General features: G+C 40.9%; 1 protein-coding gene across 1 annotated transcript in view; it reads left to right on the top strand.

Moving 5' to 3' along the window:
* The window catches only part of ABCG1 (ATP binding cassette subfamily G member 1), a 62740-nt gene extending 49973 nt beyond the window's left edge, over positions 1–12767 (top strand). Inside the window, exons 12-15 of the mRNA XM_075033651.1 lie at positions 452–552; positions 1015–1173; positions 2557–2675; positions 4076–12767. Coding sequence (XP_074889752.1) covers positions 452–552; positions 1015–1173; positions 2557–2675; positions 4076–4304 — 608 coding nt within the window. The 3' untranslated portion in view covers positions 4305–12767. The remainder of the gene's footprint in view (positions 1–451; positions 553–1014; positions 1174–2556; positions 2676–4075) is intronic.
* The last annotated feature ends 1219 nt before the right edge of the window (positions 12768–13986 follow it).

Below are 13986 nucleotides of genomic sequence, written 5' to 3'. Positions count from 1 at the left end.
TGGGGAGGGTGTAATAATTTCTCTAGGATTTCTGAGTCATGACTCCCACATAAGATGAGCGTATTCATGTGGTGTCAGAAGCAAACTCCTGCGGTATGGACTGTTCCATGCTTCCTCTGGGAGCGCTGTTACTTTGGATTCCCTGTTAGACCAAAAGGAATAACCATGTTCTTTAAGTTTTGACACCACTTTTAATTCAAAAAGCTTCTTTAAGGGAGGTTCAGACCATCTGAGTAGACTGGTACATAGTCTAAACAGGGAGCAACTCTCAGGGCTGGCTTCTTACATTTCATTACAAATCATTGAAACTTGCTGGTCTGTTGAAGGCCTCAGAGTTCCAGTCCCACTATGGGACTGCAGCAGTGCAGAATTAGATATGAATAAACTATATTATTATGTGCAACAATATTGCACACTGACAACCTAACTTACTAATTTGTGTTCTCTGTAGTTCCTCTTGAGATGGGAGTATTTCTCAGAGAGCATCTGAACTACTGGTACAGCCTGAAAGCCTACTATCTCGCCAAAACCATGGCTGATGTTCCTTTTCAGGTATATGCTCTACTCTTCAATAAAATAAGAACCATTTAAGTTTGTGGCAAGTCCACTTGCCAAGAAGGTTAGTACTGGTATTTTATCCATCCGAATAGTTGAACTGTTCATATATGTGTGCTGAAGCTTCTCGGAAGCACCCTAAGAGTAAACAGCAGACCTTCACAAAAGCTGAGACCTGACCATGTATTTTTTTTAATAAACAGATGACTGTCTTTGCTTTTTTGCAGAAGGGGAATTGAAAAGGGCTGTAAGTGAGTGGGATCTGTTTTCTAATGCCCAAGTAGTAAGATAGATATCACAGTCTGTGGCAGATGTATTTACTCTCTTCAGCCATGCCTGTCATGTAATGGAAAGGCTGAGAGCTGTGGATTAACTAGAACTCCCTATGTTTTTATCTTATTCAGAGTAACGGTGAATGTTTGGCTTTAATGGACTAACTCCAAGTGTATCTCCTTGCAGATTATGTTTCCTGTGGCTTACTGCAGCATTGTGTACTGGATGACTTCACAGCCATCTGATGCACTCCGATTTGTCCTCTTCGCAGCCTTGGGAACCATGACATCCCTGGTGGCTCAGTCACTGGGTCTTCTCATAGGTGCAGCCTCTACATCCCTTCAGGTACTGATAGTGTTTTGTGGTGTCACAGGAACCCTGCTGTCTCCCAACACTGACTGCTTACTGTGACTGCTGCTGTGTCCCCAAGACATTTGTTGAGAGACGACAGGCAAAAAGTTGTCTTGGACTGATATAGCTACTTGACACTTCCCACTAGCATCAACTTAAAACAGCATATACACATACTGGATGTGAGGCTTTGAAGTTCCTTCCCCATCTGAATGGCGCTGTGCCTGCCCCTGCTTGAGTGTCTCTTGCGATTCATCCCAGGCTGAGCAGGTCCTAGAAACTGCAGGACTGATACATTTCTGTGCATCTATAAAGTGGAGGTAGGCCATGAGGATCAGTAGCTCAGGAGAGGGTTCTTCTATACTTAGACAAAAAGGTTTCAGAAGGCAAGGTAGGAAGAGGCGTGCCCAGAAACTAAACTTCTGCAGAGGGAGGGAGAGAAGCAGCTGTTGGCATGACTGTCACACTGGAAGCTGGCCATGTAACTCCATTCTGCTTCCTGGCAGGAGATGTGCTGGGGTGACCATTCCACAGCAGAACTATTCTGTGGTGCTTGTGATAATAACTGATATTGACATTAATATTCATTGATGCTATCAAGATTTCTGTAGTAGAAGACTTGATTCCCTCTCTGTGCCACCCTGTAGAGACCAGCATAGCCCTTTTATATGATGCCTGTGCTTCTCCTCTCTTCAGAGGTACCTTTGCCCTGGAGGGGATGTAGAGAGGACAGGCTGGAGTTAGGTCAAGATCTGTTCCCCACCAAAACTACCCAGCTGGAGATGTTCCTTATCCTCTTCACAATGTTTTAGAACCAGTTGAAGCTACTGTTCATGTGGGGTTAATGAGGAGGGAGGTCTGTGTGTCCTCAGTGGGGAGTGAGTGAGAAAGCATAATAATTAGAAAGAGGGGTCTCATACCCAGAGAAGCAAGGGAATCACAGTGCCCCTCTTGCGCTGTAAATTTCTTGGTGCGTTCAAGTCCTTCAAAGGACAGATCCCAGCACAGCAGTGTCATGAACTAGCAGAAAGGTTTAGGAAGTGGAGAAGTACCTCTTTTCATCCACTAGCAGCTTCTAACCTCCCCCTCACAAAAAATCTCATCCAAAAAAAATCAATAATTTCCTAGTATTTGGAACTGTGATAATTTGGGGGAGTAGCATTATAAGAAGGACTTGAATGGCATCACTCCCCACTGCTTAAAGAGTAAGTTTGCACTGCCTATTTAGGTTTGGCACAGAACAGAGGATTTGCCATAAGGAAAGTCTGCTCTTCTAAAGGCTGGTTTCCTCACTGGAGGTCAGGACATCAGATAAAAGAGCAAGTGAATTATATTTTTTTCTCTGTCTTGACAAGAGACTGTCTATTCTCTTCACAGGTGGCCACTTTCGTGGGCCCAGTTACTGCCATCCCGGTGCTTCTGTTCTCTGGGTTTTTTGTCAGCTTTGATACCATCCCAACATACCTCCAGTGGATGTCCTACATTTCCTATGTCAGGTACTGCTAGGGAGGCCGTTAACTTCCCATCTGGAAATGCTGTTTGTCTTTTCTTGTTTGTTTGGTTATTTTGAGTGCTAAAGAGACTAAGTTCACAGCACATTCTTTTAGAGTATAAATGTACATATGATGTACACCACATTATCTCACTGCATTTCATGTTGTATATGATGTGAAATAAATAGGAACATTCAGTACAGATTATCGGCCACAAGTTCATGTCAGTCCCCTTGAATTCAGTGGGATTGCACAGCATGCAAATCTTCCTGGATTTTGCAATAGTGGATTTCTGAAATAATAGGGACAGCATGCCCAACTGAGAAATTGATGCCAGCACCTCATTTTGGAAGAAAATGTTATATAAATCACTGCTGTATCCTACGTAGACTTGTTGGATAAATACCTAGATTTAAGTTTTGCAGTAGCACTGCCACAAGAGACATGGGTTTTGTGTCATCTCTAATCTAAACCAGTGTTTTAAGAACCATGGGTACCTTATATCCTATCTATGTCTGTCTCTTGCTGGCTGAGACAGCTATCTTAAGGTGGGATAATTGCCATCAGGAAACCTCTGGAGGCTAGCACAGAGGGATAGTTTAGACTAGACACTTAGATGTTTATAGCTGAACTTAGGTGAGGTGAATTTTCCCATCCCTCTTTTCCCCACCCTGCCCAAGCTGCACTATTACTGAGAAATCCCAAGCTAAAATACCCTCTCATTTGGCAAGTGAGATCTTGCACAGAGACCTATCAAAGATTAAAAGACCGCACCCACTGATTTAGTAGCTAGAATTCAAGATGAGGCCTTAGGCTGTTGTCTAGCCCATGTGGGGTCTCCTGAAGCTGGAGGGAGCTATCGTACACATGGGATCCTTGATGGTGTATCTGCTTGCAAAGTCAAATGCTAAGTGCACCCAGTGCCAGGGGGAGACGTGGGAACTGTGCATTGTTAGTGAAACTGTAGCACATGGAAGCAAAGAGTTGTTCTAGATTGAGGCTGGTTTTAATATATTTGTGACTTCAAACCATAATTGTATCCCCATTGCTTATTTTTTAAAAACTGAATTAATGATGTCACTTTTAAAAGGGGAATTTCTGATATGAGCTGAAATTAGACTGCTTTCTATTTTAACATTTTTCTTTGGAGATATTGCACTATACACTAACAGGAAGCAGTTAAAGGCAAAATTTCTGTCCTTGTTCAATCTTACGTAAAATGTCAGTGACATGTCATTTGCTTGATTGCAACAGGGATAAAACTTGCCCCAAGACACATGTGTTAGGACGATATTGAACCCCTCGCTGTTTCAGCTGAGCTCTCATAGGGATTATATTGCTGGTAGAGTACTTCCAAACAGATCATCAGGACTTCCCTTGTAATCCATCTTTCTTCTTTCCAGATATGGGTTCGAAGGAGTTATTCTCTCAATCTATGGACTGGATCGAGAAGATTTGCATTGTGACAAAGATGACACTTGCCATTTTCAAAAATCAGAGGCCATTCTGAGAGAACTGGATGTAGAAAATGCCAAACTTTACCTGGACTTCATTGTTCTTGGAATTTTCTTCTTCTCTCTGCGCCTAATTGCCTATTTTGTTCTCAGATACAAAATCCGAGCAGAGAGGTAAAGGAAAAATGGCTAAAATGATGCAGTAGGAAGATCTTTAGACATGCAGTAGAGGGCACTTGACATTGTCTCACTGTGGCAGGCCGGTCTTCAGTGCCCAGCTAGATGCTGTTAGGACCTAGCCCATAGAGAACCACAATGGGATAGTGGACATATAGTGTTAAGCCAATCAGTCCAGTTGGGTTGGGTCATGTTTTCATTACACTTTCTAGCTTTAACTAGGAAGAAGAAATAGAAGGGAATTTTACACCACAGAGTATCAATACCAAGGCAGTGTAACTGTAACAAAAAACGTGGCTGCAGGAACTTTCATTATGAAAACCAATTTCGTGATAAGGTCACTAGGATACTAGTCCTGGTAGCCAGAATAGTATAATGTCACCTATAGTTGACAAGGTAATGAGATGGGGAAAATGGGAAATGCAAAGAAAATAGGATTCTCTCATCTTTTTAAATTCAGAGTTTCATCTTTGCAGTTTTCTATGTATTATTTTGCAATTCTTTTCCACAGAATTACCCCTTCTGGCCAAAAGTCTGTAAATGTATTAATTAATAAGGTAAAGATATCTTTTTAATATGGATACTTTTTTAAAACAAACCTAAAGTGATTCAAGTCATTATTTTTGTTTCTGTCTAAATTTAGAATTCTGGTGCTTTACTTGTTGAGCTGGTCTCATATCTGAAAACTGTAATGATAGCAGGAAAAGGCAGATTCTGAGTCTGCACTAAACCTGTGGTCCATATTCGGAAGCATCAATAGATAGCACGGGCAGTCAGACATGTTCAAGCTGTTGCTAAATGATTGAAAAAACGTTCTTTTAAATCCTCAATATTTGTGACATTTAAAATGCTAACTCTGCTCATTATCTGTTTGATCTACCTCCTGCGAATGAAAAAATTGAAGCACTCCGAGGCTCATTTTTGATAATATGTGAAAGCAGAATCTATCCCTAAAGCCTGAGCGATTGTTAAAGCCTGATGGAGTGCCAGAGCTATCCACAGCTCAAAGCTTGGGGGATTGTGTTAAAACACTTGTAACTGCCTCATGCGGCAGTGTTCATTATATCTGCAACATGCTACATGTAGAACTGTCCTCAAAATATGAAAATGACCTTGTAATCCTGCAGGCCTAATTATGCCAAGCAGTTTTGTTCTCATCCTGAAGTCTACATGCATGACATGGGAATAATAGCTAATTGATCTAAACACCAATGAAACTGTTGAAAGAAGCATGTGTTTATTTTGCGTATCTCACCTTTGTAAACCTGGCAGGGGGAATTCTGGTTCCAAGTTGATGTGAATTTTGTCACTGATTTTCATGGGTTTGGATTTTCAACCCAAAATGAAGCTGTGGGGCTCACACTCATGTTGGACACCTTGGTGAACTTTTGTGCGAATTCCACTACCTTCTGCCATTACTGTGCATTTACCTTAGTGTCACAGACCCACAAATTCTATAAATGCATTATTCCTACCAGGATGCTGAAGTATTGTAGATTGGAAACAGCTCAATGTCAGCAAACTGTTCAGGAGCTCAGCAGCTTATGACAGTAGAGCAGATGAAGAGAGACCTTGCACATCTGCTAGCCATCAGGAGTCACAATTCACAGACTGTTTTTTAATACTCCATGCTTACGACTATACTAGTAAACTAAATAGTGCCAGGGCCAGCTCTGTTAGTCCTCAGGCAACTGGGGCTAATACAAATGGTCCCTGTACTGTACTAACTTCTAAACAGCCCAAACGTTGTCTGGAAAAGCTCTGGCTGTGCTGGGCTGCAGCTCTGCCATTTAGCAGTGAAGACAATTGTTTCCCAGTTTTCCTGGCCCATGCGCAGGCTCTGCTTAATTTACCAATACAGACATAGACCGCGTGTATCTGTTAAACTCAGGACGCTTGAGTTAGGCCCATGTTCTGGAAGACTTTAAGTGAAGTCACATGTTTTAGGAAGGTTAGCTCAACTTTCCGTGAAAATAAGATTGACCTGTGAAAGCAAGGTCAATCTTTACTGTAGAAGAAAAAAAAAATCCTTACACAACCTCTTTGCGTAGTTGTTGCTGGTTTTTCCCCAAAAGCTTTTATACAGCTCTGCAGCTTTTCCAGGCATAATCACAAGCAGGTATGGACCTCTATGGCTGTCACATATGAGAAATTAAGAATTTTGGCTATCCTAAATAATACTCATAACTGTGAACAGTTTTTAAATGAGTCACAAGCTGAAATCCCTTGGCACAATGTGCCTTGATTATTTCAAGATTCTCAAAATATTTGTGAATGTTACAGGCGGTTCAAATGCTGTTTGCAAGCAGACAAAGGACTACATTTGCCAAATTACTCTTCTGTTGCACACTGCTGGTCCAGCTGTAGGCTAGCTGAGTATGAAAGAGTGTGACATCCATGGCATTAAATACCTTCAGGGTTCCTGTTTTGTGTTTACCAACACTATTTACCAAATACCACATTGAAAATCCATTGCAGTGTACCAAATGAAGTAACTTTGCTGACATTCCAACACTGTTAACTTACATGATGACAATGCTGTGTTCTCCTGTCTACATCAGTTTAGCAGTATGAGTTCCTTGGATACTGTCTTGTTATCTGTGCCCATTCCTCTGTTTGTAGACTTTCTTATTTTACCTCTAGTCTGTAATGTGTCCTCTTGTACTGTAACTTTGCATTGTATTGAGGTAGCCAAAAGTCTGGTCCTCCATGGGTGTTCCTAAGAAAATGCATGCTCTGGAATATTTTTTGTCACTCCTTTTTTTGTTAGATACACTTTTTCCCAGCCATCTGCTGGCAGCATTCAGCTGAAAGCTACTATTCTAAGGAACACTTTAAGACTGTAGTATCCCAGTAAGGAAAGAAATTCATTATCTTGAAACTCAGTCCTACACATAAAGGAGATAATCATTCTTTCCCTCCTTAGCTCTAAAATTAACTAATGATATCTCCTTTGTCATTACTGTGGGACAGAAGTGTTTAAAGTCCATCCCAATTATGTTTTCATATACTGCAAAGATTTTTAACATAGTCGCAGCTTGGCTTTTTTTCTATTTATGTGGAAATAAATCCTAACAGGCTAGTATAAAATGCATTCCCAGGTTAATGGACTGAGCATGCATGTGCTCTAGTGTTAAGCAAGCACATTGTGAAGCACTGGAGGCTTCATGTGGAAGAATAACGAGGCCAGCAAGATTCTAAAGACGTCAAATCCTCAATTTATATAGCCATAAATTGATTATGAAGTCAATGCCGTTATTACCATTTAAACGAGTCACAATATGGCTAAAAGTTGCATAAGAGGCTAAAGCTTTTTAAAGGTCTCTTGAAGACTGAATGTATGATTTCTGTTGGGATTGCAGGAAGACTTTAGTGTTCTGTTGGCCTTCTTGTTTTATTTCAACTTGTTTTGACATGTTGCTTTGGTTACTATGTGCATCAGTTAAGACTTTAGGTGCTTCAGATGTTTTTTTCTTGTTTTTCTTTGTGGAAACTTGCATATAATCTGAAAAACCCTGAAAGTTTTTAAGAAGAACTTGAAACATTATTATTTACAATTAAATAAAAGATTTGGAAAGCAGATTCTACTCACATAAGAAATTGAGAAAATTTAATCTTTATGGATCAAAGGCAGTAACAGAAGAATAGCTGGTGCTGAAATCCTGTTCACTTCTTAATATTTGGAGCCCAAGATATCTTTTTTTCATTAAAGGAGAGGAATATATGTACACATAATAGGGAGAGCTGGTTATGTAAGTGGGAGATAACGAACACTTGAGTCCAAATACTGGATGTATCAGGTGACTGGCATTTCGATCTACTCTTCTGACAAAGTCTCTTGTCAACAGAAATGAACCTTTCATTAAACATTTGTTTCTGGAAAAAATGGTGATACACACTGACCTGTACCATCCCAGTGATCCTCACAGAGGAGGTCCTGCCTGTCCTATTTATTACTCAAGACTAGATGTAGGTTTTTGACTCTTAATGGGATCCTTTGAAGCCCTCTTCCAACAAAGTGCTTAAGTATCTTAATAACTTCTCACATCTGCATTGTCGCATGTGAATCAAAGGAACAACTAACGTCTTTAAAATAAAGTCCAGGCTTAAGTGCTTTGCTGGGTGAGGGCTGTATGGCACAGGAAGACTGAGATGTTGGCTGTCTAAACAGAATCGGAGACTACACTGCAAAGTCCATTTGCTTTGAGTTAGTCTCTAGGAGATTACACCTTTACAGTGATCTTGAATTAATCTTTGTGAATCACAAAATACTTTGTGGGGAAGAGGAGAATGAAAATCAAGCATGGAGATGAGCATATATTTTTCTGTATACTTACTGTTGCTTTGCATAATTGCTTTTGTTATCTGCATAGTTTTGGTTAGGAAAAATGAACTTTCTATTTTTTTTTTCTTTCTGTACCAGAAATGCCGATCGAGGACTGCTTTGCATTTGAAGAATGTCAGGATTTATTTTTACTTTCTGAAGTAAGCAGGAAGGGATTTTAATTAATTATTTTTCAGTGATAACTTTTATTGGAATATGATTTTATTCTTTTGTCTCCTGCTCTGTGATGATCATATTCAGGAACGATAACAAAGGGCAGAGAGAAAACTTAAGGTGCAATGATGATGTTTCCAAACAGAGCTCCTCAGAAATATGTGTGAGGAGGGTGCAAACGGCACGTGTACCTTTCTGCAGCCTGCTCCACCTTCTTCCACGTTGCCTTTGCTCACCGAGCTTCAGGTCCAGTCTCTTTTGGTAGCTGTGTGGGAGAGAGGATCATGCGTGTTTGTCCTGTATAATGCAGGAGAGCCCCGCGGCTCTGCAGGTTGGTTATCAGCTCCTTCATTGGGGTCAAGTTAGTTCTGTGGGGAGTTTTTGATACCTGTGGGATCTGCTCTGATGCTCCTTGATCTTAGTGCAGCAGAAGCTGGCTTGGAGTCTTCTTCACAGGGGTTGAGCACAGCATTTTCTGGCCCAGTCTGGCTCTGGCTCTGCTCTGGTGTGTCCTCATTCAGGGAGGATTTTGAAGTGCATCAGCTGTCATGGGTTGAGTGGGATGTAAGCACAAGCTTGAATGCTTTCCCAAACAGAACAGTTGTCTTGGCCTGTGTTTGTTTTGGGCCAAGCTTTGTGAGTTAGTATGAACACGGTTGAAAAGGACATCAGTTGCTGGAGTAGCAGCGAGGCAGCGCTTCTTTCTGAATGCATGGGTAGAGCTCAGGGTGCAGGTGGACAACCACAGCATTGGCCTACTTCTTGGGATCCAGGTGTGGAGTAAGAGGAAATTACACGCATGCTGCTTTTAACTATGGATACTGTGATTCGGCCAATGAAATTAAAATTCTTTTTAATTTTCATCAATTGGATAGTGGTTTTGGAGATGGTTTATCTCACAGAACCATAGCTGTCTAAAAATGAGAGGCCCAGTCTAAGTTAATCACCTACTTTTCTCTGTAATAAAAGGAAAGAAATGTCCATCTCCAGGACAAATGGACCTGAGGAACTTCCATAATTCCTTGAGGTAGGTATTCTTCCTAGTGACTTGAATTCTGGCCCATACAGTGAGTTTTATTATAGCAGTTGCCACATTTGAAGTCATGCGTGTTCCCAGGAGGGTTCAGGGCAATGTCAGCTGGAGAAGGACTGGATCCTCTTTTTGCCAGTGTGGTTCCAGTTTTTGCAACAGCCGTGAAGTGAATAAATTGAAATGTTAGCAGTGTAATTCAGCTTTCCGGACTTACTGAGCTGTAGTTTACACATTTCTTCTGGTTTCGCAAGCTCCTTCTCTAGTTAATGGGGACTAGCTAGGCAGCTACAGAGGCAATTCTTCACACTGAACTTAGCATCTCCTTTGTGGTCTTTCCTAGGCATGTGTTTTGGGCACTGGCAGAAGATTTGGAATTAGGTAATGTGACAAAAAAAGTATTGTTTGCTCTCAGGGAGGTACATACCTCTTGCACTGAGTATCGAGGGAGCCTAGGAAGGTACCTTAGATAGTCTGCCTATCTGCTCTGGACACATCAAGTTAGAGGAGACGAGCCCCTGTACGTTGCAACTTCAGAGCTTAAAGCTTTGGTGCTTAGACCTTTGGAGCTGGAAGTTCAAGCAGTTCCTTGCTAAAATGGAAACTTGTTAAAACTGATCTTGCATTGTGGGTACCATAGACACTTAACAAGTAGATGTGGTGTTTGAAGTTACCTTGTTTCTGTAGCCCTACTGTAAGTTAGAAAAAGTCTGGACTTCACCCTGAACTCTGAGTGTTAGGATTGTTGTTTCCTTTAACATTCACCAGGGCAGCAAAGATCCCTGCCAAAAGCAGGAATATTGGAAAACATTGAGGTTGTTTTTGGCGGTAGCTAGCTGTAGGCTCCTCCAGAGCAGTTTGACTGTGGTAGATAATCGGTCTGTATTCCTGCAGAGGGGATCTCAGTGGTAGCTGCAGAGATACTGTCCTACATGTTGTTCTTTTTATTTTGAGAAAATGATCCATTTTCCTACTAGAACAGCCTGATAGGGTGCAATTGTTCAGGAATTTCTTTCCTTTAGTTCTGTATGGAAAGCCATTTATAAAGTACGATAATTTGAAAAGCTGTTGGGAACTAGAAGTAGGCAGAAAATTATACCGTGTCATGTCCTCTGTAACAGTTTGTGACAGGCTGATCATTGCTGTGCCCGTGACACTGCCACACAGCACTAGTGAGTGCATAAATTAAGTGCTGAGTGTCACTGAAGTTAATCATGAGCTCTGCTATTCATGGACAGGGTCAGTAGCATTTTCAGGGATCAACTCCTACTGTCCTGTTCTTAAATACCTGTTTTCATAATACATAAAGAGATTGTTGTAATATATCCCACTGAGTGTTTTTTATAACTGTGGATATCTTTCTGGATCTGTCCAAAAGTTGCAGGTTGAGCCTGCAAGCATAACAAGTTTCCTTTTAATTCTGTGCATATGTTAGCATATTTCTCTTTCCGTACACATTTCATGTAGAGTTTGTGAAGGAGTAATGGTACTGTAGAGAATGAAATCTAGCTTCAGTGTTTTTATTACTTTGGAATCTTACAATGACCCATAACTTTATGCAGTTGTCAACTGTAGGACCTTCCTTTAAGAGATTTAGATTTCTGTTGAGACCCATTGCCAGCACAGTAAAAGAAAGGGTGACCAGTCAAAATATGTATCCTTTGGCACAAGAAATCCCCGTGGCTCAGCCTGCCAGCCTGCATTCTCTGCATTGTTTATGCCTTCAAGATACATCAAGATTTTGTCGACCCATTTTCTTTCTGGGGTCCTCCGTGCAGCCTAGCCCGTGCTTACCGATTGCTTGTGTTCTTACTGCTAGATATTCATGGTTGCTGTCCACGTGGGGTGTAAAAATGAGCTGCTTGGGATCAGTGTGAGGTAGGTAGAGTTGGAGGGATGACTTTTAGACTTTTTTGAGCTACCAAATGCCTAATGTGCTGGATCTATGGGTGTGCTTTACTCTTTCAAGAAGAAAAAAAAATCTAAAATGTCTTTTTAAGCAGATTGCAAGGCAACATGGAAGTCTTTACTTTTAAGGTTGACAGGGTGTTTTACTTCAGTGGCATCTGTGATGTCTTTTTTTCTGACCCCACTGTAGCTTATTTTAGTAGCCCATTTAGGGTAATCATTATACAAACTCCTTTCTATTACTTCAAAAACCAGCTTTCCTGGCCTCAGTGATAATTGTACCAACCTTTACAAATGTGAATTAGTTGTTGAGCAATTCAAAATAATATGGAAAAAATGCACTTAAATTACGGTAAAAGTAAATGAAATTTAAGGAAAAGATTACATTGATATATCTAAAAAGACAAGTCCTGCAGTGTAGCCAAGCCTTTACCTGTGTCAGTAAAGATTTGTGGAATACCTTATCTGAGTCAGTTGACCTTATTGTCAGAAACTGCCCTTGAATCTGTTACTGAATTATTTAACATTTGTTCTTTTGTTTTTAAAGCAAGAGTCAATGCAAGGTATCATTTTAAATCAGCGTGCTAAAGTGTGCATATTCTGTATATCTAATATGTCATTGTTGTCTCTTGTTTCTGTAATGCATTTGCATTACTATGAATCAATTTTATTATGCTTCTCTAGAGACTATTGCTGCCTGCACGCTGTGATATATTTGCACTGTTGTAGATATATATATATACTTATATATAAATATATTATATAAACCATGTCTTTTCCAGGTTGCTTGTTACCTTTGTAGTTTACGCTTACCGGTACAGTGGACCTGAGTAAAAATGTGGGATGTGGGGCATTCTGATGATATATTACAATAATAGACAAATCTTTGTATATTTCTGTATACTTAATACCCGTAAAGAAGAGATTTGTATGTGCATTATTTTCCAAACTAGGGCTTTGTTTTCTGAGACTAGAGAACATTTATGATAATGTAACAAAAAAAAATTCAAATAAAGTGTTATTATTTTCAGACAGATGCCTGTGTCCCTCTTCTCTCTCAAAGGGAAGTGGTAGGTGCATTGATAGTGATACATTTTCACTGCCTGCTCCTAGGTTCTGGCAGCCAGCAAGGACATCGAATTGCCTGTTCCAGATGTACATTGTGGTGGTTTCAGGTAACTCCCAGTACAGGTAGGTTACAGAATATGCAGTAAAAATTCTTTAAAACATTAATTGCAGTCACAGTGGCTCAGAGCAAAGGTCTGTATTGCGCAGTACCTGACAGTGAACAACAGCACCGCACAGGGAAGAGTGCACAGGGGGTGCTTCCCTGACAAACCCTGCACAATTTGAGGACTTCATGAACCAGTGTTGTATTTTCTTGCCTTTGATGGATTTTTCTTCCACAGGCTTACCTGCTGTTCATCTTGACCACGCTACCTCCAAGTGTCAGCAGGTGTTCCCCATGCTCTTGCGTTACAGGAGGCAGTAAAGGATCATTCCCCTCTTTACCTCCTGTTTGGCACTCTGGAAGGTATACCAGCCAAAGAGAAACCATGTTTTATTCTGGCAGTCACACCTGTCCATTCTCCATTTTACAAAACATCGTTCTCCCTTGTTCAGCCACAACACCCGTGCAATGTTCTTCTGCAGCCTTCTGCGCATTTCTGTCACCATGAAAGGTCTCTTCAGCTAGTTTAAAAAGCCAATATTCTTCTTCACGTGTTTCTCCTGAAGATCCATATTGTCTCCCAAAATACAGTCCATGAGACATTGGGACTGCTGCTTCCTACTGCACTGGCAGGGAAACTCTCGGGCAGAAAAGTTGACCTGTGTAAGGCCCCAAGAACAGCAGTGTCACAAGAAGGGTTGCATTGTAGGTGTCCCTTACTCTGCCATATACTTTGTTTGGCTGGGTGGCTTTTCATGCTACTAAGCTGTCTGTTTGTGTACTGGACTTAAGCCTACACATCGCTGTGCTGTGCCACCCCTCCTGACCACCACAGCAACAAAATTGCCTGCACTGGTCACCTCAGTTCGAAGATAACAGCCATAACTTTTACAAGTTAGTTAAGCGTCCAATCCTGGATGACATGAGCAGTGATGCTTACAGGGTAGATTACCCTAAGGACACAGTAGGATTGTATTTTCAGAACTGACGGCAAGACAATTTTCTAATGATAACAAAGACCATACTTTATGTTATGTTTTATAGGCCTGCAAATAATACTAGATTGAAGGAATTCC

Source organism: Buteo buteo, chromosome 8, assembly GCF_964188355.1.
Source record: "Buteo buteo chromosome 8, bButBut1.hap1.1, whole genome shotgun sequence".
Lineage (NCBI taxonomy): Eukaryota > Metazoa > Chordata > Aves > Accipitriformes > Accipitridae > Buteo > Buteo buteo.
This window is presented reverse-complemented; position numbering and strand designations above follow the sequence as displayed.